This window comes from Peromyscus californicus, unplaced genomic scaffold, assembly GCF_007827085.1.
Source record: "Peromyscus californicus insignis strain IS unplaced genomic scaffold, ASM782708v3 Scaffold_8__1_contigs__length_139910024, whole genome shotgun sequence".
In the NCBI taxonomy this organism is placed as follows: Eukaryota; Metazoa; Chordata; class Mammalia; order Rodentia; family Cricetidae; genus Peromyscus; species Peromyscus californicus.
This window is the reverse complement of record NW_026294606.1, coordinates 26,135,181-26,159,597: the sequence shown is the minus strand read 5'-3', so window position 1 is coordinate 26,159,597 and position 24,417 is coordinate 26,135,181. Positions and strand designations below refer to the sequence as shown.

The 24,417-nt window shown below is 48.4% G+C and overlaps 1 protein-coding gene across 1 annotated transcript in view; it reads right to left on the bottom strand.

Annotated features, from left to right (window-relative positions):
- The window catches only part of Txndc5 (thioredoxin domain containing 5), a 29,736-nt gene extending 9,047 nt beyond the window's left edge, over positions 1-20,689 (bottom strand). The window contains exons 1-5 of the mRNA XM_052727654.1: positions 20,019-20,689; positions 15,520-15,669; positions 9,460-9,565; positions 2,857-2,953; positions 551-666 (exon numbers count right to left, since the gene is read on the bottom strand). Of these exons, the coding sequence (XP_052583614.1) occupies positions 551-666; positions 2,857-2,953; positions 9,460-9,565; positions 15,520-15,669; positions 20,019-20,260 (711 nt within the window). The 5' untranslated portion in view covers positions 20,261-20,689. The remainder of the gene's footprint in view (positions 1-550; positions 667-2,856; positions 2,954-9,459; positions 9,566-15,519; positions 15,670-20,018) is intronic.
- Between the last annotated feature and the right edge of the window lie 3,728 nt (positions 20,690-24,417).

Genomic DNA, 24,417 nt, shown 5'->3' with positions numbered 1-24,417 from the left:
TCAGAAAATCAGTGAGATTCAAAATACCCAGTAGCCCAGGAGCTGCTCCAGATAGTTCCAGAAAACCTGGCCACACAGAAGCTGTTACACATTACTTCTGGCTCTTCTGTATGAACAGTTGGAAGGAATTGTGGACGGCACTGCAAAGGAGGGCTCACCATGAGGAATGCCTGCTCTGAGCCTGTACGAGTGCAGAACCCAGAACCCTTGAAGAAAGCTACTGGCTGAGCTCTAGGGACGTCCAGTGAACTTTCTACAAGGCTCTACCCCATATCTTTATACAGCTTCAGGGCTGCCAACTCAGAATTGGCCATCCCTTCAGAATAAATCGGCCAAGGCCATAATTTATCTCCAGGCTGTGGAAAAGCCAGCAGACTCCCAAATCAGGCTGCCATCTGTGAAGGTGAAATGAATTGTCAAGTGGCACACTACCTGGAATAATTAATAAATCAAGTTTCCGACTTTGTACACGGAATGAATAATGGGCTACTCTGCTAATTAATCCAGCCCAAAGCAGACTGTTTGCAGTTTAACAAGGGTTTGCACTTACCTTGCCAATCTTGACAGTTTCGGAATGTTCAAGGCCCAGGGCCAGCTGCTCCCAGGTTGGAGCCAGAGCTTTGCAGTGACCACACCATGGAGCGAAGAACTTGATAAAGTGGTCGCCTGTAGGGAAGGCCGAAGCAGAGAGGAAGGGGAAGAAGTATTGAGCTTTACGTCCCTAGAGACCAGATGCTGAACTGAAGAATACAGCCCTGTTCTCTTGCTCACAGATCTCAAGCCCTGCTGGTAAAAAGGGACTCGTCACCATGTATGTTTATATTTGAGTTCAAAAGAGTAACTCAAAATCAAATTTGTCATGTCTGAAGGGTGACAAAGAACCAACTCACACTGAGAAAACTGGCAGAAGGGTAAAGAACTGTACACTTAACCTGCCTCTTTCCCACCCTAACGCTACAGGTATAAATGAGGTCCGCACCAACAAGTCTGACGAGGGAGGGACCAGACAGTGGCCATCAGTGCGGCTCCAATCACAATCACAGAAACAGACATGCGGAGTCACTAGCAGCCATGAGGCCTTCCAGCATCCCAAAAGCATATATGGGAAAAACAAAACAAGGAAATATGTGAATCCACAGGAGATTTATTTGATCGGAGTCCAGAGTCCAGACTGTGGGGAATTGTGCAGGTCCACAAACCAAGCACTCAGTAAACAACACAGGAAGAAATGCTGGAGACCATACAGATCAACAGAGCCTTACACAGACACTCTCAGCCTTCAATGAGGCTTAAAAAAAGCATTTAAGATGCATAAAATCCAACATAAACTCGGAAGATGACTCAAGTCTAGTGTCTAGTAACACACACCTGAGCTATGAGGCCATAAAGAAAAGCCATGGGCCCACACATGGGGCAAGTGCCTTTGGAGAGAGAATGGGAGAGTGGCCTGGGATGTGGGTGGTGCACAATAGGCTTTCTGCACTTACATTATATTTTGCCAAAAACCAGGTTAAAAACAAACAAACAAACAAAAAACAATAACCCCCTGGATAGTTTAAAAAAAAACGAAAACAAACAAAAAACCAAAAGCAATCAAGTCCTCACAACATTATTTTCTGGACACTGGAGATTTTTATCTGGCTGTTCTTCTTTACATAGGCTGACAGCAACCCCCAATCAGGAGGGAAGCCCCAGTGGATGTAAGGCAGTGGGATGGTGACCGGCCACACTGATGGCAGAGGCTATGGTCTTCTTGCTATGACAACAATGCATTTCAGGGAAACGGTGAATCACTTATTGGAAATTATGAGCAACTTATCTTCACGGCTAAAACCATCTCTTCACAGACATGTGGAGTACTAACCCTGGGCAGCAGGATAGAGATTGAATCCCCAGAACCCAAGCAGTTCTGATGGGAAGCCAGCGAGGGCAGGGAGCCGTGGCTGCCTTTTGAGGAAAGAGCCTCAGTGAGCCCTGGAACACCACCATGTGGGGTCTGCGGGGTGTGTCCTGCAGGAGATGCCTGCTCTGCGTAGGGCTCGGCTGGACTGTGGGAGACTGTCTATGTCAAGGTGATTTGGGTGCACATTCTACACAGAGCCTGAGTTAGTTTGACTTCCCACTAGGGGAAACACCAAGGTCCCATTGCTGGAGTGCTGGTACAGACTACGTAACTCATCTGAGTAGGACTGGAAGACACCAGGAGAAAGTATTTGAATAATACAGGTAGTGTGGAGGAGGTCTGGCTCCTGCCAGGCACAAGCTTCCGGGGCAGATACAGTCTAAGTTCTTTTTCACAGTGTGTACAACCCAGTCTTCCAGGGGGGTTTCTCTCCAGGGCAGCACTTGATAATGGAGCCAGCAAGGAAGCTGGGCTTGCTTTCTAGCTGTATGTGCTTGAGCCAACTTCTGAAACACGTCCACTTTTAACAAAGGGAGGCTTGTGTTTTATTCACTGTAGAGACTGTAGGTAGATGTTTAAGAGACCAATTCCAAAAAGTGTGTATAAAGAACACCTAATTTGATTCATAGTTGTAACAGTCCGACTACACTGTTTAAACAAAAAATGTGCTTGCTTCTGCCTCCAGCCAGTAAACACGTGACTACCATTAATAAAGACTTTCTTATCCGAGGGTGCTGTGCGCGCCTAGCGTGCTCACAGCTTTAGCAGAGCTTTGGGCAGGCAAGCCTACAAGGATGACAGAGGAGGAAAGGTGCTACGTAAGAGCACGCTCATTAAGCAACAGTCCACTGGTGCTGAAGAGATAACGGAAGTTGTGACTAGATGCTGCGATGAGCCCTCAAACAGCAAGAGGAAAAGCCAGCCCAGACCCATGGCACCAGTTCCATCCTTACCTTGAGAAACATGCAGCTCAAAGTTGTTGGCTGAGAGCTCATACAACCCCTGCTTGAGCTCAGGGGCTCTGGGTGGCTCCGCTTCCGGCTCTGGCGTCTAATAAGAAGCAAAACAATCATCTGTGAGTTTGTCCTTGAGGATGGCGCTGATGCAGGGGGGTGTACCTGTGCCTGTCCGGAACAGTCCTCACCTGTCTATCTCACACCTGTGCTGTGCTGAGCCAGGCCAGACGGGAAATCACCTCCACAAGTACTCCGGGCGCGTGAGCACCAAACTCACCCTGTAGGGCTGAGGCTCTGGAGCAGCTGCCTCCATCCCAAACTCAACCAACCAAACAAGGTGATGTCTTCACAACCCCAAACCCTGCCCTCTTCTTGGACCTGGTCTGAGATTCTCCATGGGATTCAAGGTAAATTTCCAGTGAGAGGCTCCAGACAGGTAGGTGCTCAAGACACAAAGAGGGAAAAACAGGCAAAGCAGGAGGCAAAATAACAAGGGAACAGGTAGGTCCCCTGACCCTCGGTTCATCCCAGGGGCAGGAGAACATGGGAGACGCCACCAGAGAGTGACAAGAACCAAGAACCCAACAAGCCACAGGAAGCACAGGACTGGATGGGATGGCTTGGTGAGCTAAACCTTAAGAAGGCAACTCACATGACAAGATTGGGGACAGAAATTCATAGCCAGCACAGCAGCCAGTCCTTACTGCAGGTGACACATCCCAAGAACCCCTGCTTGAAATCACGGAGAGACTCAAGCCCCACATCTGCTGCTTTTCCTGAGTATGCACGCCTGTGACAGCTTAATTTGTAAATGAAGCACAATGGGAGATCTAATAATAACTAGTGATAAAATAGAAATCACAACAATATACTATAAAAAAGCTATTTAAAACTCGTGAATTGGAGAGAGCCCTTAGCAGCTCTGGCCTCATTTCCATCACACCTGGGAGGAGCCTCGGTCAGTCCAAGTCACTTCATCCTCAGAACCATGAACATGAGGCTGAGATCCAGGAGCCACAGCCCAAGCCCAGAGCCACTGACAGCAAGCCAGGCATCACCAGCAACAGAGGCCCAGACAACCCCACCAGGTGGCATATGCCAGTGAGGACCAGAAGTCATGAAGGTTTGGAGAACAGTAGAATGGCTCAATGTCAGAAAGAGATGTGTCTCCCCAACAGGAACATACAGCAGACTACCATAAAGAACCAGGAGTACCTTCACAGTGTAGGGGACAGGGAGAAGCTGAGTTTAATGTCAGTGAAGGAGAAATGAGATTGGGGGAGCAAATGTTACAGGCCCTGGTGGAGTTCCAGTGCAAGGCAGTAAATATGCAGCAGACTATAACCTTATAGATGCTATCTGTCTTGCAGAGGTCCTCCAGACAATGACGATAAAGTTTCCAGAATAGTTAGAGTGGGGAAGGAGGAGGTATGGAGAGCCCACAACACTAGCCCTGCCACAAGTGAAGCTTCCCACTTTCCTGTATGTGTGGAGTCCACTGAACACACAGTATTCCAACAGTAGAAAGATGGGGATGTAACAATCAGGGTTCAGCCGGGCGGCGGTGGCGCACGCCTTTAATCCCAGCACCCGGGAGGCAGAGCCCGGCGGATCTCTGTGAGTTCGAGACCAGCCTGGTCTACAGATCAAGATCCAGGACAGGCACCAAAACTACAGAGAAACCCTGTCTCGGAAAAACAAACCAAACCAAAACAAACAAGCAAAAAAATCAGGGTTCAGCTGAGCAAAGTAGACCAGTGACACAGAACACATATGGGTTACAGACTACAATTCCACGGGGCCCTCTTCACCAAAGACAGCCTAGAGAGGATGGCAGTGGAGAGGACAAGGGAAATTAAGGAGATAAGATCAAGGTCAGCAGCCACCTCATCATAACCGCCCCTGCAAATTTGTTTACTAACACAGATGCCCAGAGAACCCCACACAGTAAGATGCCACAGAGACAAAAGCAGCTAATCTCCCAGCTGAGAACGTATCTGCTCCTGAGGCTGAGCAGGACAGAGCAGGACAGGGCTACGTAGATGGCTTACCATCTCTACCAACATCCGGTTTAGTCATCCATCAAGAATAAATGAATATAAAATTCTAGCAATAAGAAATGAGCAAAGGGGGCTGGAGAGACGGTCCAGCAGTTAAGTGTGTATTGTTTTTGCAGAGGGCCAGAGTTTCGTTCCCAGCACCCACTCAGGCAGCTCACAGCCACCTGTAACTCCAGCTTTGGGGCTCCAACTGTCTTTTGATCTCCAAGGCAATTATACTCATGTGCACATGTCTCCACACAGATATATGCATATACATAATGAAAAATAAAAATACATATATTTTTTTAAAAAGAAATGAGCAGAAGACCAGGGCTGAAAACCCAGTGCCCCTTGACTCACACACTAAGCCTCGCTGAGCTGCCTCTGCAGCACAAGCATTTTAATATATTTACTGTTTGGTAATGATAAATATTGTTTTTAAAAAGCCTGGGTTTTCTCAATACATCTTTCAATGTTCTTAAATTGCTTCGTATCTAGTCAAGCTGAGATTTTAAGAACTTGATTTTTCATTTAAATAAAAGTGTATGTTCTGGTTGTTTTCTGTTGCTGTAATGAAAACCATGACCCAAAACTAACTCGGAGAGGAAAGGATTTGGCTTACAATTCCACATCATAGTGGATCACTGAGAGAAGTCAGGGCAGAAGCAGAGGCCATGGAGGGGTGCTGCTTACTGGCTTGCTCCCAATGGCTTGCTTAGCCTGCTTTCTTACAGAACGCAGGACACCTGCCTATAGGTAGCACTGCCACTTTGTGCACTGGGCCCTCCCACATCAATCATTCATCAAGAAAATGCCCTACAGACCTGCCTACAGACCAATCTTATGGAAGCATTTTCTCACTTAAAATTCTCTCTTCCCAGATTAGCTTTAGTTTGTGTCAAGTTAACAAAAACAAACAAACAACCATGACATTGTCTACATTACAAAGTCAACATCCTTAATTCCAACCACAAATACTCCAAAATCTGAATTTTTTTGAACAGGCACCTGTAGTTCATTTTTTAACTCTTTGGAGCCTGCCACCCAGCTCCCAAATAAATACACAGAGACTTGTTTTCTTAGGTCTCTTATGAATAATGAATGCATGAATTTGAATGCATGGCCTTAGCTTGGCTTGTTTCTAGCCAGCTTTTCTAACTTAATTTATCTCAATTCTCTTTAACTACATTTTGCCTCTGGGCTTTTTACCATTCTTTGTTCTATATCTCTTTCTTTTCCTTCTTACTCCGTGGCTGGCTGAGTGGCTGGCCCCTGGCATCCTCCTCTCCTCCTCCTTTTCTCGTTCCTCCCTCTTATTTTCTTGATCCTAGATTTCTCCTCCTATTCTCTCTGCTTGCCACCCCTACCTAGCTATTGGCCATTCAGCTCTTTATTAGACCAATCAGGTGTTTTAGACAGGCAAAGTAACACAGTTTCACAGAGTTAAACAAATGCAACATAAAGAATGCATGCAACACATCTTTGCATCATTAAACAAATGTTCCACAGCCTAAACGAATGTAACACATCTTCAAGTAATAGTCCACAACAGGTACCACAATGGGGAATCCACACTGGCCTCGTGTCACAGACTGAAGTCAGAAAGTAGGCACACTAAAAACATTGAACAAAAGTTACCTTTGGGACGTACATAAAAGGCACATATACCAAAACTATGAAACAAAGAATTTCATGTTTAGACTTGGGGCTCATCCCCAAGCCATCTCATTACATATACGTGAATGTGTCAAAATACAATTCCCCCACTCCCACCCCCAGCACATGCACACAGACACTAATTAAATAAATAAATGTAATTTAAAAAGAGAAGAATGCTCTATAGAAAGACCACCTATTTGGGGTTGGGAGTATGGCTCAACTTAGAATACCTCCCTTGAGTCAAGGCCCTGGGTTCAATTTACAGTGCCTCAAAAACGTGCATATCTAAACTTTTCCACCAGAAAGCATGCTGCCACTGTCGTTCTTCCTGGGGATCATCTGAGAGTCTATGGTTCAGAGACTAAACATGAAGCCTAAGTGACTGGTCCTGGCAGGCCACAGGCGAGAGTCCACGGAGCCATCTCTCTCCTACACTGACGAGGAAAAACCCTCCAGACATCTGTGCTGAGCCTGGCTAGCCCACCGCCCTCCCAGCCTGTACTTCCCAATGGGGAGGCGGGCCTCTACATACATCTATTCTCCTTCTGACACCATGTGCAGGACAAGGCATCCCATCAGTAGGCCTCTTTAGTGCAAAGCTTATTTTAAAAGTTTTTTTTAGACTATTACCTCCTCTTTAAAATTTTCTCCCTTACCGCACACCTACCCCTCTGAAAAACAAACATTTTCAGAGAGAAACCGATGCTGTTTCAATCTATATGAAAACCCCACCTGTCCCTGCAGCTTTCCAGCATGAAAAAGATGCAAATCCACCCAGAAGCTTGTGGCTTCCGGTTACCTAAAATGAATGCAGTCTCCAGGCAACTCCTCAACACTACGGACACAGTAATGGAGGTTTTAAAGGTGAGCTATGGAAGCACGAAAGAAGGAGACGAGTTTCTGATGACTGGGGCATCCACAGAGTAAAGACCACGGCTGGAGAGGGGCACACACCCTTGAAAATGGCACCAATGAGAAGCGGAGCTCAACCCAAGTGTCAGGACCCCAAGCAGCCACAGACAGCCTTGCAGTCAGCGCACAGCTCCAACACAACAAAGCAGCCTCAATGAACTGCTCTCCCTGCGGCTGTACTCAGAACTCCTGATGCTCGTGACAATCACCAGAGCTGTGAAACCAGGGAACGCTGGCTACTTTTCCAGTCCGACCAACACCACGCCACAAACCATCCAAGTCCACCCACCCTTATCTAACCATCCACAGACAGAAGGACAAGGAATTGCGTATGATCATTGTGATTTAGAACACAATGAAGACTTCTAGATCATCCTTAGTAAGTAACACTCTTACAGTGTTCTGATGGGACCTACACACAGCGAGATGCAGGAAAACACATGAGCATTTACTAAGAGCTTTACATCGTTAGTAAAGCCAGTTCAGGCCTGGAAAGCTGAGGATTGAGACGCAAAGGAAGAGCCACACTATGGAGAGCCAGTGGGAGCAAGCCCAAGTGAGCTATGTGAGCTGGAGCTGGAGAATCGGGAGAAAGCACCGGCTTGAACAGGAGACTCTATTCTGGACCTGATCTCACCTGACTCCAGGTGGTCCAAGCCAGCCACTGGTACAAATGCATGGTTGCTCACTGCACTCATGTGAAAGTGACGTAGTGGCTATGTTACAAAGCAAAAAGTGTGTCCTGAAATATTGACAAATGACTTTCCCCGGGACGGATGCAGGAGGGATCAAGAAGAAGGGGAGACAAGGCTGACCAAAAGGGAAAATTGCACTTTTGTACATGTTCGAATATTCTACACGAAGAAACTGTTTTCAAGTTATTAGCAGTCAGTTCTAAGAAAGGTGCTTAAATAAAAATGGAACCTGGAGACTGTGGGAGGCTCTCCTCCAGTCTCGTAGTCCTGCCTTGTCTTGAATGGCATAAGGAAAACTGAAAAGTAAACCCACAAATCTGAGATAACCCCACCGTTGGCCAAGGACAGTCAACCATGGTGGCCTGCTAGAGGCAAAGGACAGCTGCAGCTTCAATGAAAGAATTCAGGAAAGCAGATAGATGCTACAGATGGCCTCCATGACAAAGCCATCTGAAACAGCCTCCAAGGACCGGGAGCGGTCGTGCCCCAGCTGCCACCTAGACAACTCAGAAGGGAGTAGAAAACTATGATAGCTTACTAAAGAATCTAACATTCACATAAAAAATTCATAGAGCTCGCCGGGCAGTGGTGGCCCACACCTTTAATCCCAGCACTGGGGAGGCAGAGCCAGGCGGATCTCTATGAGTTCGAGGCCAGCCTGGGCTACAGAGCGAGATCCAGGACTGGCACCAAAACTGCACAGAGAAACCCTGTCTCAAAAAAATGTATTCAGCTACAAAAGGAGCAAGCAATCAGACACAAGGGCAAGTATGGTGGCACACACCTATAACCCCAGCTCTGGGGAGGTAGTGGGTCGGGGGGACCTGAGTTCAAGGCCAGCCTAGGCTACACACTGAGAAACACAGTGAAGTAAACAGAGCCACCTGAGGACTTTAGATAAGGAACTGAAGACTGTTAGGAAGAATCCGTATCTCATTCTTGTCCAAGGAAACCAAGAATAGTTCTTTAAGGGATCAGTATGATGGACTGAGAAATCTACAGTTGTCCTGACAACAGGATACACCCCGCAGAGGTATCCAATGGACATGCTACGGAAATTCCACCGTTTGCTTCTTTTAAGAAGGAGGATTCCCATATACTCAGTACCTTGTATCTTGTACTTAAGAGAACATGCTCGGGTGTTACACTGTGTTTCCTGAGCTCCTCTGTGCTCATTCAGTAACGAGAAGTGGCAGCGGCAGAGAGGATCCACTTACAACTGCATAAGGAACTGTAAGCCTTCACCTCTTCTGGCCTCTGGGCTGTAAAGGGAGGGAGGTGGGGACACTCACAGGCGGCTCCTCGTTCAGTGTCTGCAGCATCCAGTTTTCCAGTGTTTCGAAGTCTCTAGGGCCCTGGTACTTCACCGCTTCTTGGCCAGGTTTGAAAAACTTTAGGCTGAAAAAAACATCAACAGATCAGGAAGAGCAGACGTTTAAAAGTTTCAAAGCCGCTGTGGGTTGAGAGCAAATCCATGCAGTGAAACAGTAATGGAGCCGCCAGTGGCTGCAGCCAGGGACCCAGCTGCCACTCAGATAAAGCTTCAAAGGGAAACGAAGCCGATGTCGCAGGAGACAGCATGTCCCCATGCTCCTGAACTTGCACACACTTCTGGTGTTACTCAAGCGAGGTGAAAACTTCCGTACAGATGCAGGCTGTGAGTTAAACCTGCCTTCAGTATTTCTCCCAGGCGTCACCTTGTTAGTATCCCTTATCTATCCTTCCTGGCCTTGGGCTGCTGTTTGGCCTCGCTGCTCCTGCTGCCTGTCGGCCTCCCTTGGGCAGCAGCAGACAAAACACTCTTCTGCAGCTGGTGTGTTTGCAGACCACTGTGGCAGATGGACACCCAGTCACTGATGGATCCCAATCATCAGGGCACTCCAGCTGCTGCAGCCCATCGAGAGTCCCTCCCACTCCCCATCCATCCACTCCAGTCCCCCTATCTTCGCTTGCATCCCCACAGAGCAAGAATCTTTTCTATTCACTGGCCTCTGAGGATTCTTCAGAGATGGGGGAACAGTTCCTCTGATGGTGAGCAAAAGACATCACCAGAGGATGAATTTCACACATCCTGGTCTTGGACCACTCCACTCGGGCCTAGAACAGACTATATATTAAACAGGTGGCTCCTGTCAGAAGAAAGAGAAATGCAGGCCAGGGCTTGTTAGAGTAAACCTGCCTACCTAGGAGCCCTCTAACACCTCCCTGCAATGATGTGGATTTTGTGAGGCGATACAATGTTCAGAAACAGATTTTCAAGTTAGGATGTGCACAGCTCGGATAGGTAGGTGGAGTGTCACAGGCAGTGTGGACTACAGTGACACAATACGACTGGCCTGGCATCCCATAAAGCAAAACAATTCATTTCCTATAGTTCCGGAGACAAAAGTCCAGATTCACAGTGTAAGCTAGCCAGAGTCTATGGTGGCTTTCTGGTTCCCTGATGGCGCCCTCTCCTTGGGTCCTTATGTGTCAGGAAAGCCAAGAGAACTGTCTGGAGCCCCCTTAGTAACGTCCACCTCCTATACCAACACAGCAGGTTAGAACGTCAGCATGTTTTTCCAAGACTCGAACATTCAGCCCATTAGCAGACAGGTAAGCTCCCTTTAAACAAAGGCTTTCAAACAGAAGCCTTAAAATGAAGTTCCATGGCTCTACAAGGAAACCCCACTCTATGGTGGAGTTTTCCAAAGGCTGAGGTAGGAGGCTAGTGAATCTGAGGCAAGCCTAGGACACACAGTAAAAGCCTGTCTGAAAAGAACAGAGGACGCTGCTCCGCAGTAGAGGGCTTGCTTAGCACACACAAGACACTAGGCTCCATCCAACAGCACAAAAGGAGGGGAAAACAGCACATTGGCTCAAGTTGGCAGTTAGGAGGGCAGACTGGCCTTATGGAGAAAATAGGAGCAGATGCCCGGCATCCTCAACTTACAGCAGGTTTACCTCCTCACAAGCACACCCTAAATTAAAGCCACAGTAAGCTGAAAACGACCACTTAACAAACATCCCACCCGGCCTACCAAGCACTCAGAGCACACACAGGAGCCTCAGGTGGGTAAAGTCACCTGACGCCAGAACAGTGTTCAACGTCTCCTGTAACTTACTGCACCAAAAGCCGTGAGTGGAATGGCCGTATGGGGCTGCTTCTGCCCCATCATGAAGGTGAAGGATCTCAAGCCAAACTACCATGGGACCTCTACACAAGGAAAAGCTAGTCTAATAGATTCAGCCACTATCCTGCACATATGAAAGCTAGGCAGAGAGGCACACACTCAGTATCCCAGCACTGTGGGGCCCGAGGCAGGTGAGTGACCCTTAAGCACAAGGCCTAGAAATTGAGTTCCAGGTCATCTTGGCAACACAGTGACAACTCGTCTGAAAAGAAAAACCACCCGAAACAAAACCAAAGTCTAGCGAGCTAAGGTACGCTGTCACAATTAGAAGACCATCTGCACCCGCTACAGGGCCTCCTGCAGCTCTGGCAAGGAAAGCTGGGGTCCCAGAGACATGGAAGCCGCATGTTCTATGTCTCCACCTCCCTCTCCCTCTTGGTAAGTGCCTCTCCACACCAAAGTGCTTCAGAGCAGGAAACAGATGAATTCTCAAAATACCTGAGAGGACCAGGGCTTAAACTCATTTTGTTGTTGTTTCTTTGCTAAAGTTAAAATATAATTAAGATCTAGCCTGTTTGGTGTGGGGGTGGGGGGTGGGGGTGGGGGTTTCTAATTTGATACACAACTGAGAAAAACAAAAATCTCTCGTTGAATTAAAAGAATCTTTCCAAAGCCGGGCGGGGGTGGTGGCGCACGCCTTTAATCCCAGCACTCGGGAGGCAGAGCCAGGCGGATCTCTGTGAGTTCGAGGCCAGCCTGGGCTACCAAGTGAGTTCCAGGAAAGGCGCAAAGCTACACAGAGAGACCCTGTCTCGAAAAAAAAAACCAAAAAAAAAGAATCTTTCCAACCTTAAGTCCGAGATTCTTCCTTAGTAAGTTGGTAGGACCCAGGGAGGGCTGGAGAGCTATTACAGACCCGCCCATTAGCCTGCAGTTCCAACTCTAATCCTCAGTTGACATAGGTAAAGAGGTAGTGGATGGAGTGAAGGCTCCTGGCCCCAAGTTCAGCCCCCAACTTCTCTATTACAAACTTTCCATGGACATGTGTGTCTCCTGGTGATTTGTGTCTCTTCCTGCGAAGCTACAGAGAAGAAAATCCCCACTTGGGCGTCACTCTGCACAGACTATTACGAAGTGTACTGTAACTGACGTGCTAGGGGTTTGATTGTGACCTCCAAAACAGAGCTAATAAAAGCCTAACCCAACCTGAGGATGTGGCCTCACTCAGACCCAGGCCTTCACAGAGGTCAATGCGACTCGTGACCTCACACAAAAGGGACATTTAAACACATAGATGTGCAGACAAGGTCAAGGATGTAAAGAGTTGATGGGGATACAGTTTGGCTCTGAAGTCTCCCAAGGGCCTATCCATCAGAGGCCTGTTCTCCACTGTGGGGCTGCTGGGAGGTGACGGGACTTTCTAAGAAGTGGGCCTAGTGGGACAACTCTATTGAGACTATGTTGAGCTTCCCTCCCCTTCCTTTCTCGGCTTGACTGACAGTAAGTGCTCTATCACACCACTGTGACCAAATGCCACCCTGCGGCAAGGCCGAAAGCAACAGGGCCAACTGACCGGGCACGAAAACTTACAAAACTGTCAAGCAAATAAGCCTTTTCTCTTTTGAGAGGGAGGGAACTGAGACAAAGTTTCACTCTGGATCCCGCTGGCCAGGAGCTTACTAGTAACCTTCCCTCTGAGTATCTTGACTGTTCTGTAAGAGTAACCGGAAGCTGAGACATCAGCAAACCTGAGAAGTCAGAAAGCGGCACAAAAACTCCAAGGAGGTTTGGGCGGGAACTTGGCCTGACAGCACCTTCTACACTCCAGCCTCCAAAAGTGCCAGGAAATAACTGCTGTTTCAGCTGCTGGAGACCAATACAGGTGCTATCCGCACTCAGGCCAGCCCTGCTCAGCATTTCCACCCAACAACTGACTCTTGCCTGGCTCAAAGAGATGCTCTATATATTTTCCTGAACATAGTCATCTCTTGGGGCTATGAAGTCCGAACGGATTCTAATCTCGTACTCCATTTAAATGTGCCAGGAGGAAAATGTTTTTAAAGCCCATATTCTGACACAAAGCCCGAGCTCAGGCATCTCCAGCCATCTTCTGATAAGGCTTTGTTTGCAACACTGTTTGAGATGGGACTGTCTGAAAGGAAGTAAAAGCACACACAGGTACACTCACCTGCCTCAATGCAGCCACCTACGCAGCACTCTGCCTCCCACATTCTGTGAAAGCCAAGACCAAGCAAAAGCTTGTCCTCGGTCACTTCTGCAAGCCCCAATCAACATGGGGTCCCTCTCGGACCACATTCACTAGAGTCTGGGCTTATTTCCATTTTCTTTAAAAGCACACGCATGCGCGCGCGCACACACACACACACACACACACACACACACACAGATTTACTCAGGAGGACTAGATTTCTAAATAAGTCAGGATGCAAAATGCAAGGTGTTTTTAAATTTGTCAGTGGCATCCATGGGGTCCTGATGTTGCAGTACAGAACACCTCCAACTGTAGAACCCTGTTAAGCTTCTGCAGTGGCTAGTTTGTCAACATGACACAATCTAGAATCATTAGGGAAGGCAGTCTTGGTGAGGGATTGTCAGAGGAGGTTGACCAGTGGGCATGCCTGGGGGGAAGGGGTTGTCTTGTTACACTGATGTGGTAAAATATGCTCACTATGGGTGGCCCCATTCCCTAAGCCAGGGATCTTGAACTACTGAGTAACCTGGCTGACAATGAGCCTGCATGCATTCTCCCTTGACTCGACTGTGGATGTGACTAGATTCTCCCTCGACTCGACTGTGGATGTGACTAGCTGCTTCAACTTTTATCCACCTTGATTTTCCCACAATGACGGTCTATAACGTAGCATTCAGAGCTAAAGTAAACTTTCCCCCCTCTCATCTGCTTTAGTTGGGGTATTCTATCACAGCAACAGGGAACGAGGACAGCTTCCCTCTCAGGAACACCTGTCCTTCTCAGCCCACTGTGACTCCAGTTTCAGCCTCACCACATGGAGCCCATCATACCTTGACCCTCCAGACCTGGAGGCTGAATACAGCTTTACTCCTGTGTCAGTTATCCAGTCCACAATACATCTACAGCAACAGAAGTGGACGAAGACAACCTCTTTTCTCAAGAAGTCAATTTGTCAGTCAGCTTTCTGTTGCTCTAACAAGGAGCTGGAATCATCAGCTTAGAAAGAGAAACAGTGGCTTTTGACTCTGTTTTAGATGATTGGGGCCATGAGAGGACTTGAATTTGTTGCCTTTGGTCTGTACCAAGATAGAACCTAACAGACTCTCTCCTTACAGCAGATATGAAACAAATAAACAAACAAAAACCAAACACATAAAAGACAACAGGAGAGGGCTGAATCACAATCTCCCCTTCAAGGACACAATTTCAATGAACTACCACCCACCAGCCCCCACCTCCTAAAGGTTCTATCCACTCCCCACAGCACCACAGCTGCCCAGAACTACCACCCACCAGCCCCCACCTCCTAAAGGTTCTATCCACTCCCCACAGCACCACAGCTGCCCAGAACTACCACCCACCAGTCCCCCACCTCCTAAAGGTTCTATCCGCTCCCCACAGTACCACAGCTGGCCAGCCTAACACACCGGTTTTGGGGGGACATTCACCCAGACTGTAGCAGCCAGTCATGGTTTATCAAACCATGCCGATGCCTGTCAAGGGAGTCAGCAGCTGCTTGTGAGGCTTGCTGTGCTCTGGTTTGTTACCCTCACCCTCCTTCCAACAGAAAGAGACCTGCTGTTAGCCACAGAGGATGGAACTTTAGGAAAGATCTTGAATCAATAAGAAAAAAAAGGGAAGAACTGCAGTAGTGGTAACAGTTCCAACCAGAAGTGATACCCAAGTCCTAGCAGGCTATGTAAAACGAATTTGAAGCATCACATGGGGCTGGATCTCAGGCAGCCAGACCCCACCACTGCCCTGCAAATGCTCACTTTCTCATAAATGGGAAATGCCAACCAAGATTAATTAAGGCTTTCCCCATGCAAAGCACAAAAGGTGTCTACAATCAACAGTGTTCAACATAATCTGTCTTAATAGCAGGGACCGCCTGCTTACACTCAGGGATTCAGATCTATGAAGGAAGTTATCAGTTCAGCCTGGGCGTTCCTCGGTCACGGACAACAGACACACAAACGTGGAAAGCACGGCACAAAGAGGCATGCCTTCTCTTTCTCCCTACTTACGTGGGGTAGCCCCGAACGCCCTGGGCGGAGCACACATCGGAGTTGGCCGTGCAGTCCACTTTAGCCACGTAGACCTTGGCATCCTCCATGCTGTTGTACTTGTCTCCCAGGTCGTTCCAAGTTGGCTGCAGTCGCTGGCAGTGTCCACACCTACAGTGAGGCCAGAGGAAGAGCACACTGAGGCCCAGGTCCCAGGGTGTCCAGATGACTACCTCAGCCTTCTCCACCAAGCAATCAACTCTCCACCCTTGCTTTTCTCAAAATGCAGCAGATGGATAGCTCACAATGACAACATTCTCCGTATTAATCAAAGTTTTGCAGGCTACTGTCCTAGCATTATTTTTTTACCTCTACGTCCAGACACTACCCCCTTGACTTCCAGCTGGTCTACGGGTCCAACGGCAGTATTTCAATTTCCTGAAAATTACAAACTTGCTGAGCCCCTGGAGCTCAAGGTATACGTATGTACCAGCCTACCAAGAATGTCCTTAAACTCTACCTGGATGACTTCTGTTTGTCCTTCAGATTGATTTGTGCATCACTTCCTCCAAGAAGTCTTCCTTGGCTCCCAGGCTACTTCCCCCTCTTCTGGAAGTCTCAGACCCCTGCCCTCCCAACCGGCTTAGCACTCTGCTGTAACTGCTCCTTGATTTACAAGGACAGGACTCTTCTACTACATATCCAAATGTACACAGATGCAAGGAGATCTCAAGATTAATCAACTCTGCACCTTCTCTCATCAGAAGCCTTAAGCTAAATACATTTAAATTATTTATTTATGTGGACAGGTAGGTCTTGGGTATCGGAGGCTGGCTTTGAGCTCACTATGCAGCTGAGGATAACCATGAACTTCTGCTTTTCTTACCTTCACCTTCTAAGTGCTGGGACTGCATGTGTACCCAGCCACCCTCAGCCTAATGTGGTGCTGGAGATCACACCAGGGCTTTGTGCACCGGTAAGCACTGTGTCATCTGAGCTACACCCCCAGCCCCCTAAACAACTAAGGTTGGTAGAATCGAATATGTGGTATTGACTGTGTGATCAGTTATACACAAGTATTTTAATATCATCTATCATTTAATACCAGCAAGGCCGTGGCTTCTTGCCTCTCTATGCACTGCACTACAGCATCAGGATCTCTCTTGTCACGGGCCCTGAAGAGCAGTGCTGACCATCGTCTTGCATTCTCATCTGTACGCTGTACTACATTTGAGTTCTGAAAGAGTGCGATCACACGGCACTAAGGCACAGGGCTGTGGTTTCTTATCTAATACACAAGTGATTTGTGTTTATAACATAACCACTTGCCGTATCGCCTTCTGAAGGGATCTTTTTAAACAATGTACTGATAATTGGTACTGACTCAATAATGTCTCAATAAAATCTGTGGCAAGCCTCTTTTTTGACAGAAGACCTGACCTCCAAAACAGCCATCTAAAGGTAGTCCTGAAAAGTTGGCTTAAAGCTAATGTGTTTTCCCAGCAGCACTTTCTTGGGATGTTAAGACAAATCCCTGTTTTATAAAGGCCCAAATAAAATAGGACTGGAGAGAGCCCAGTAGTTAAGAGCACTTGTTACTCTTTTAGAGGACCCAGCACCCACACCAGGCACCGCAACTGCCCGTAGCTCTGCTTCCATGGAATCTGATACCCTCTTCGGGCCTCCTCAGGGACCCACACACATGGCACATAAACCCATAGAGATATACACATGCACATAAATAAAAATATATAAACAAATAAAAGCCTAACATACAGCATCATTCCCTTTTCTGGAAGATCATGGGTATTCTCTTTATGTATTTGGTATAAGAGCCCAGAAAGCCAGCACCGTCCTGTCCACACACTCGGTGTGCACTAAGTGCTTGGCAACGGAAGCAGAATGAATGGGGTGAAAACCTACACAGTGAAACTGTATTTGAGGACTTCACTTCTGTGAATTTGGCAAAGTTAGTTCAGCAAGGTTGTGGGTTGGGGAAGAAAGGATAGATAGCAAGGAAAGGAAGAAAAAAAAAAAGCCAAGACCCAAGGACTCCTTGAGTGTGTACACAATGGGGCCATGGACTTTCTGTTCCCCAGCTGGCCCATGTTCCTGTTTGCTCCTCGTGGCATCTGGTACTTAATCAAAGAAAAGCAGGATTGGTTCTAATGGTGGAACAGAACCAGGTTATGAGATGTTGCTGGGTGACTGAAGGGTGACTGCCTTCAGGTGGCTGCCACAGGGATTTCCAAGGGCAGTTCTGATGTTAGAGGAAATCTCATCTTTTAGAATTGGACACTTCCTCTGCATCCTTGAAAAGACTCTTATGACAATACAAGATTAGAAATGAGGATAAAGATTTAGTTCTCTGCACCCCAAGTTAAACTGACCATCGGGGCCATCACCAAGCAGGCATGACCCTCCGCACCCAGGAGCATCGATGAATCCACTGGCTCTATCTAGCTGGCATTTCTGTTTTGGAGCCCGTGTGGTTCCAGCACCATTGAGACAGCTAGCTGCATTTAGAAGGTGGCCTGGGGCCAAGGGACAGCAGAGGCACCTAACCTTAATCTTGACCTTACTGTCCCCAGGTTCAGTGTGACCCACAAACTGGCACTACAGGCCCTGTGATCTGATGCTGGCACAAAATGAACAGCAGGACAGTCCTGCAGCCACCAAGCTTAGTACAAACAGACACAGGTCAATGTTTTCATTACACAGTGTCCTTGCCCCCAATATCACCCGTAGGCATCTAACATTCTAGGCACTCAAACCGAGAAAGAAGTGGGGACAGGACCCAGTGTCTTCTATCTTGAACTTCATGTTGTTCTTAAAAGTCTAATTTTGAAATCTTAGCACTCCATAGCCCTAGACAAGAAGATTGTGAGTTCAAGGTCAACCTGGCTACACAGAGAGGTCCTGTCTCAATTTCCCTTCAAAACAACAAAAAATCTAGCTCTCAAAGGCCATGGTGGGCACCTACATATCTCTAATATTTTAGCAGAGTAGTAAGAAGCAAACAACTAAAGGCTTACTTTGGGGAGAGCAGCAGCAACCTAAATAAAATGAAAAAAGAATTTATGTGATATCCATTCCCCTGACTGGCAAAGACTAGCTGGTTATTTATTGGGAATATTCTAAAATTAAAACTCCATCAGCACTGCAGAGAACCTAACTCTATCTGCATGTCAATTATCCTTATAAAACTAAAAACCCATAGATTGATTCCACTGAAACTGGCAGCAGTTAAATCCTGAGGTGTACTTAATTGGAGTCACTACTCTGAGAATACTCGTGCAGAGTAACTATTAACACCCACTGAACGTTGCAAGCTACCAGTATTTTCTCTTTCATCAGCAGGGCTACAGATTCAAGCCTGCTGTCCTTGGGAATGAACGTAAAACAATGTATTCCATTTGCGCATTCTTAATGGGTAATGGCTGTGAGCCAAACTGATCTGATCCTTAAAAGTTAATGTAACCCCAAATGAACTGAAATGCAAAAATAACCCACTATACGGTTAAAAGGAAAGTTTCTCCCACTTTGGAAGGCACAATCACTGAATAAGCTGGATTCCACAAATACATTTTTCTTAACCGCTTAACCCCCTTTCCTTCTCGAGTCCCTGCCGAGCTAGGGGAAGAGTACTTTGCTCAGCAATAAACACAGCCAGCACATCCCCACATCTCAAGCGGCCTGCGCTCTAAACACTGCTTTCTGCTCTGGACCAGAGAGAACTTCTCCGAGCATCTAGGCCCCAAGAGAAAAGCACTGCTGTGTCTAGAACAATTCCTGAGGTACAGTACTCTTGATTGAAAGCAGCTAGGTGCACCAGGAAACCCCAACCGGAGAAAGGAAGCATGAAGGTGCATGACTTTTACAAAAACTTCCACCTCACCTCACACCTTCCAACTGACTGGGCCCCCGAAAGAGCAAAGAACAGGAGGTGACAGAAGACAGCCTTGAGTTAAAGGCCTTGAGAATACAGCTCATAGCCACTCCAGTGTGCAGCGGGGACTCCAGAACTGGCACTACTCCGGGCTCCCAGGGGTCGGGGTAGCCCCACTCCTCTATCTAGGTTATCTCTTCCCACCCTCGACACACAGTGCGGGAAATCACATTTTGGAAGGGCCGTAGATTTTTCCATCCAACCCAGTATTGAAGGGCCAGCAGGGAGGACCCTCCAGGCTAGGGCACGTGGTCGCCGGGCTCCCGCCGCGTCCGGCCAGCACAGGAAGTTTGGGGGAGCTGGGCAGGGGACTTGTGTGTGTGCATGTGTGTATGTGTGCATGTGTGCATGTGTGTGTGTGGGGGGGGGGGGTCTGGGCTCCAGCAGCGTGGCGGGGCGGAGAGGCCTTTCCGGGACTCCCCTCGGGGCCCGCCCTTCCTCGCGCTCGGCCCGGCGGCTAGCGCCACGTCAGCGGCGAGGCCCGAGCGCGGCGGCCCACGCCCCCCGCACAGCCCGCGCCCTCCCCCGGTCTCCGGTCCCGGCCCCGCCGGTCTGCGGGAGCTGCAGTTACCAGGGCGCGAAGAACATGACGAAGTGCGCGGCGCTCTGGATCCCGTGCGTGAACATGTCGGCCGTGTACAGGTGCTTGGCGTGCGGGTCCTGCTCGGCTCCGCCGTCCGCCGCCGCCGCCGCCGCCGCCGCCGCCGCCTCCTGGGCCCGGGCACCCCTGCGCGCGCCGAGCAGCAGTAGGAGCGCAGCCAGGGCCGGCATTCCGGCCAGCGGCGGGAGGAGGCGTCCTGGGCGCGGGGGCATCGCGGCGGGGCTGGCGAGCTCTCGCCCGGGGCCGCGGGTTCCCTCCGCGGCGCCACCTCCCGCCCCGGCTCCTCCCACGACCGCATAACCACGCCTCCGTCTCAGAGCCCCGCCTCAACCACGCCCCAACTCTCAGAGGCACGCCCCGTGGCCTGTCCGACCTCCCGGGCTCCCGGGGCAACTTGCTGCGTTCTCCCAAAAGCAGCCTGGAAGAGGTCGCTCAGATTCTGGGGTCCTTCGTGCAGCACCTCCAGGGCTATCCCAATCCGATTCCGGTCCATCTCGTGGAGCTCCTCCACCTTCCCAAGCCCCTCAGCAGCCTTACTACTTCGTTTCCCTGTTGGGAACGTAGAGGCCAAGCAGTGAAGGCACCGGTCAGTGGCAGCCTCTGTTGACCTAATCACACACCAAGACCCCCAGATTTCAGGACCAAGCTGAGCTGCTGTCAGCAGAAAGGAGGAAAATGGGCAAAAGTGGGTGGGGTTTCACTCTCATGAGTCAAGATTCTTAGCCAGAGCTGAACTGTGATTTGAGGGCCTGGCCTCAGGGGGTGTGATGAAACCACTTCCCAGGAGCACCTCCGTTACTCAGCCCTGCCTTCACTTAGGGTGAAAAGGAGAGGCAGTCACAGCGGCCCCTCCTTCCCGCACTGGCTGCTGCCCTATGTGTCCTAACTCACCCTGGTTACAAAAAAATGAATGCCAAACAGCTGCTCTGGCTGAACCGGCCTAGTGCATGCCTGAGAGCCATTGCCTGGGCTGAGGTGTAACTCACGCCAACACTCGAATCTTAGGGCAGGTGGCAATCCACGCTCCCAGCCCTGCCTTGAGAACCTGAAACTAAATTAGGGAGAGTGAAACAACCAACAGGAACACTTGAGAGTGTTCCTAGCGCTGCGCTCTATGCAGACGAAAAAGAAGTTGACATTGTAAGAAGTGATCTCTTATTGGGACTTCTCAGCAGCATTTCTGAGAATCACCTGATCCTTTATTAGTCTCAGCCTCCCTAAACTGAAAGACTTTATTCTTGGGTTAGCCACAGGGGAAACTGGCGTCATCTGTAACTAGTCTCCCCACTGTAGGTTGAGCCACCTGTAGATGTTTAACCGTGGTTTGCCAAACACCAAATTTTTCAAAACCTATTCCTTCAGAACTTACAGGCAGCATCTCTTGCTTGCTCCTGCTCTTCCTTTGTGTCTTCACATTCTAAGTAAGCAGGTTTCAAACAAATGCTTCTTCCCACTTTCCTGACCTGAACAGACCTGAGCTTGTCTGTGACAGGAACATTCTATGAGCTTCCTTTACTCACATGATTTTGACTATGCTGTTCAAACTTGGACCAACACACCATTCCTGCCCAGTGGCCTTGGCATGTGGACTAAAATGGAAATCCCTAGGTTCGCCAGTCAAGGCTTTCTGTGATGTACTTCCACCATGCCTCTTGTCCTGTGAAACTTACTGGTGGCTAAAAATCCAATGATTCTGTCCAGTGATCTGTGGTCGTCAAGCTTGAAACTTTATGCTCCTCAATACTTCATACCTCTCAAATTCTCTCGCTGTGCTGCTGAGAAATTCCAGCAGAAGATCACCATACACACTGTTTCTAATATCAATGCTTTTTTCATCTGCATAGATCAATGATTCTCAATCTGTGGGTCGTGAACATCAGACATTCACATTACGATTCATAGCAGTAGCAAAATTAGTTATGAAGTAGCAACAAAAAATAATTTATGGCCACCACAACATGAGGAACTGTATTAAAGGGTCACAGCATCAGAAGGTTGAGAACCGCTGGCATAGAGCATAACTCTTGCCTTCCTTTTCCGAATTGCTCCCTTCTGTCTACAGAACTTCAACTCCCGTTATGTTGACTCTACTGACTGTGGCACCACCCGCCCTTCTAGGTTTTGCCGTTCTTCCAGGACACACCCTTTATTTCACTGAAGACTGTGGTTCCCCCCAGCTGACAGAATTTCTACCACTCTTTCCTGTCTTCCCTCCTGGTGACTTTGGCATCTCAGTGGATAGCACATTGACATTTTTATCTGTAACTCCCTCATCAAAGGAAATCTAGAATGTTCACTGTTTCTAATATCTGAGTAAAGATGCTACGGTTTGGGTCTTGAATGTCCCGCATGGGGTCCATGTGTTGGAGACCCAGAGCGGTGTTAGTGGAAGGTCCTGGCTCTTTAACAGATGGGAGTGGGAGATTGTAAGATGATTGGAGGGGCATCTTCACAGGCAATCTCAGGATCCCCACCTCTCATTCCCTGGCTCCTGAGGTGAGGAGGTGTATACCCCTATGTGGTGCTATCTCACCACAGGCCTAAAAGCACTGAGATGATTAGTCATTGCCCAAAAGCTCCAAGCCTGTGAGTCAAAATAGTTCTGTTTCTATGTCTCAGGTATTCATTGTAGTGGCAGAAAGAAGAGCAACACAAAGGCATCGCAGTCTGATCGTGAACACATCATTCTCTTCAGCTCACTGGGCTTCTCTGCAGTGTTGACACAGTGGACCCCCACTCCACCCGAATGAGTGACACTCACACACCCAAGTCTGCCGTCCTCTTCAGCTTCTCTGATTTGCTTCTCTAGGCACTACTCAGGCTCCCTCTCCATGTTACTCTCTCAGGGCTTGGCCTCCAACTCGCCTGCTCTCTACATTCACTCTCTTGGAGACCTCGTGCATTCCCATAGCTATGCACACCTCCTTGGCAGACAGCACCCCACAACCTAGCTCCAAGAAGGACTTGTCCGACCCCAGAAGGAAAGAACTCCTGCACTGTGCACTGTGACACTTTATCCTTTCCAGGCAGTTAACGGGACATTGGTCCCTGATGCTATCGTTTCTTTGTGTGGCAGACCTTTCTCAGTGTTGGAGCTCCATGGCGTGAGGATTGTGAAGATGTCTGATGCCCAGCAGGGATTTGACACCTGTTCATGAAATGACCAAATGGAAAATCCTAGCTGTTTACTCTCAGAGGCTGACTTCCTTGAGAAGGTGTCCCAAGTAAACAAGCAGTGCACATGGGGGCCATTACTGAACAAAGACATCCTGGCACACATCTTCTGACTGCGCATCTTAAGCCTTCGTGGGGTTGTGGCTCCTTCCAGCAGCTGTCTGTGGGGTGCCCGGTGAAGCCCCCTGGTTCCAAAGCTGTGTCCCAGGGCATCTTAAGCCTTTGTGGGGTTGCGGCTCCTTCCGGCAGCTGTCTGTGGGGTGCCCGGTGAAGCCCCCTGGTTCCAAAGCTGTGTCCCAGGGCATCCCATGAAAATGGAGGCAGGAGGAATCACCACCAAACAGACGAAACTGAAGCTTTCAGGTTCCACCTCCTCACAGTGCCACGAACCCCTAAAATAGCACTCTGAAAAGAGGACCCCACAAAAAGCTCAGAAACTGAAATGCCACCACTTGAACTACTTTAGCAGGTGCATCCTGAGTTATTATTGGGCTAAAAATGCTACTTTTAAGCAGGGACCGAAAGTAAATACATGCGGTTTTTCTAACTTTGTCACAACATTCTTGGTGCCTCTCAAGAGAGAAATTATGATCTTTTTTAAGAAATTAACTTTTATGATTGCTCAAATATGAGATATGGAGAGGAGGTCAAAGAGAAGATTATTGTGATCACCAGAAAAAAAAAATCTAAAGAACAATGCAATTTCTCAGCCTGGAATCACTCAGGGAAATAGTGCCATTTTCAGTGTTTTAAAATAGTGTAAGAAACTTAATATTTACTCATTACCCACATAAGCTCTTGGACAACACAGCCTCCTGAATAGTTAATAAGCACAGACAAACACATTATAACATAATAGATTCAGGACTCTAATGGAAGAGAAAAGCATTTGAAATCCATATGAGATCATTGTGGACAGCAGAGAGGGAATAGAAAGTTTCCCTGTGGAATGAGTGGTGAGACCACTGAGATCTGTGTTGTCCGGTGAAGTCCATGGAGCCTGGCTCCCACTCCCTACCGTCCTGAGCCTGTACTCATGCTGGGTCTTCTTCCCACCCATCGTCTCTCAGCCCTTTGGCTGCCGAATGCTTCCACAGAAGCTCCTCTGTCCTCCCCCCACAGAACCCCTGCACACAGGGCCAGCAGACAGAGACACAAGCTTACCAACCATCGCCCGGGATCCTGCCAATCTTCC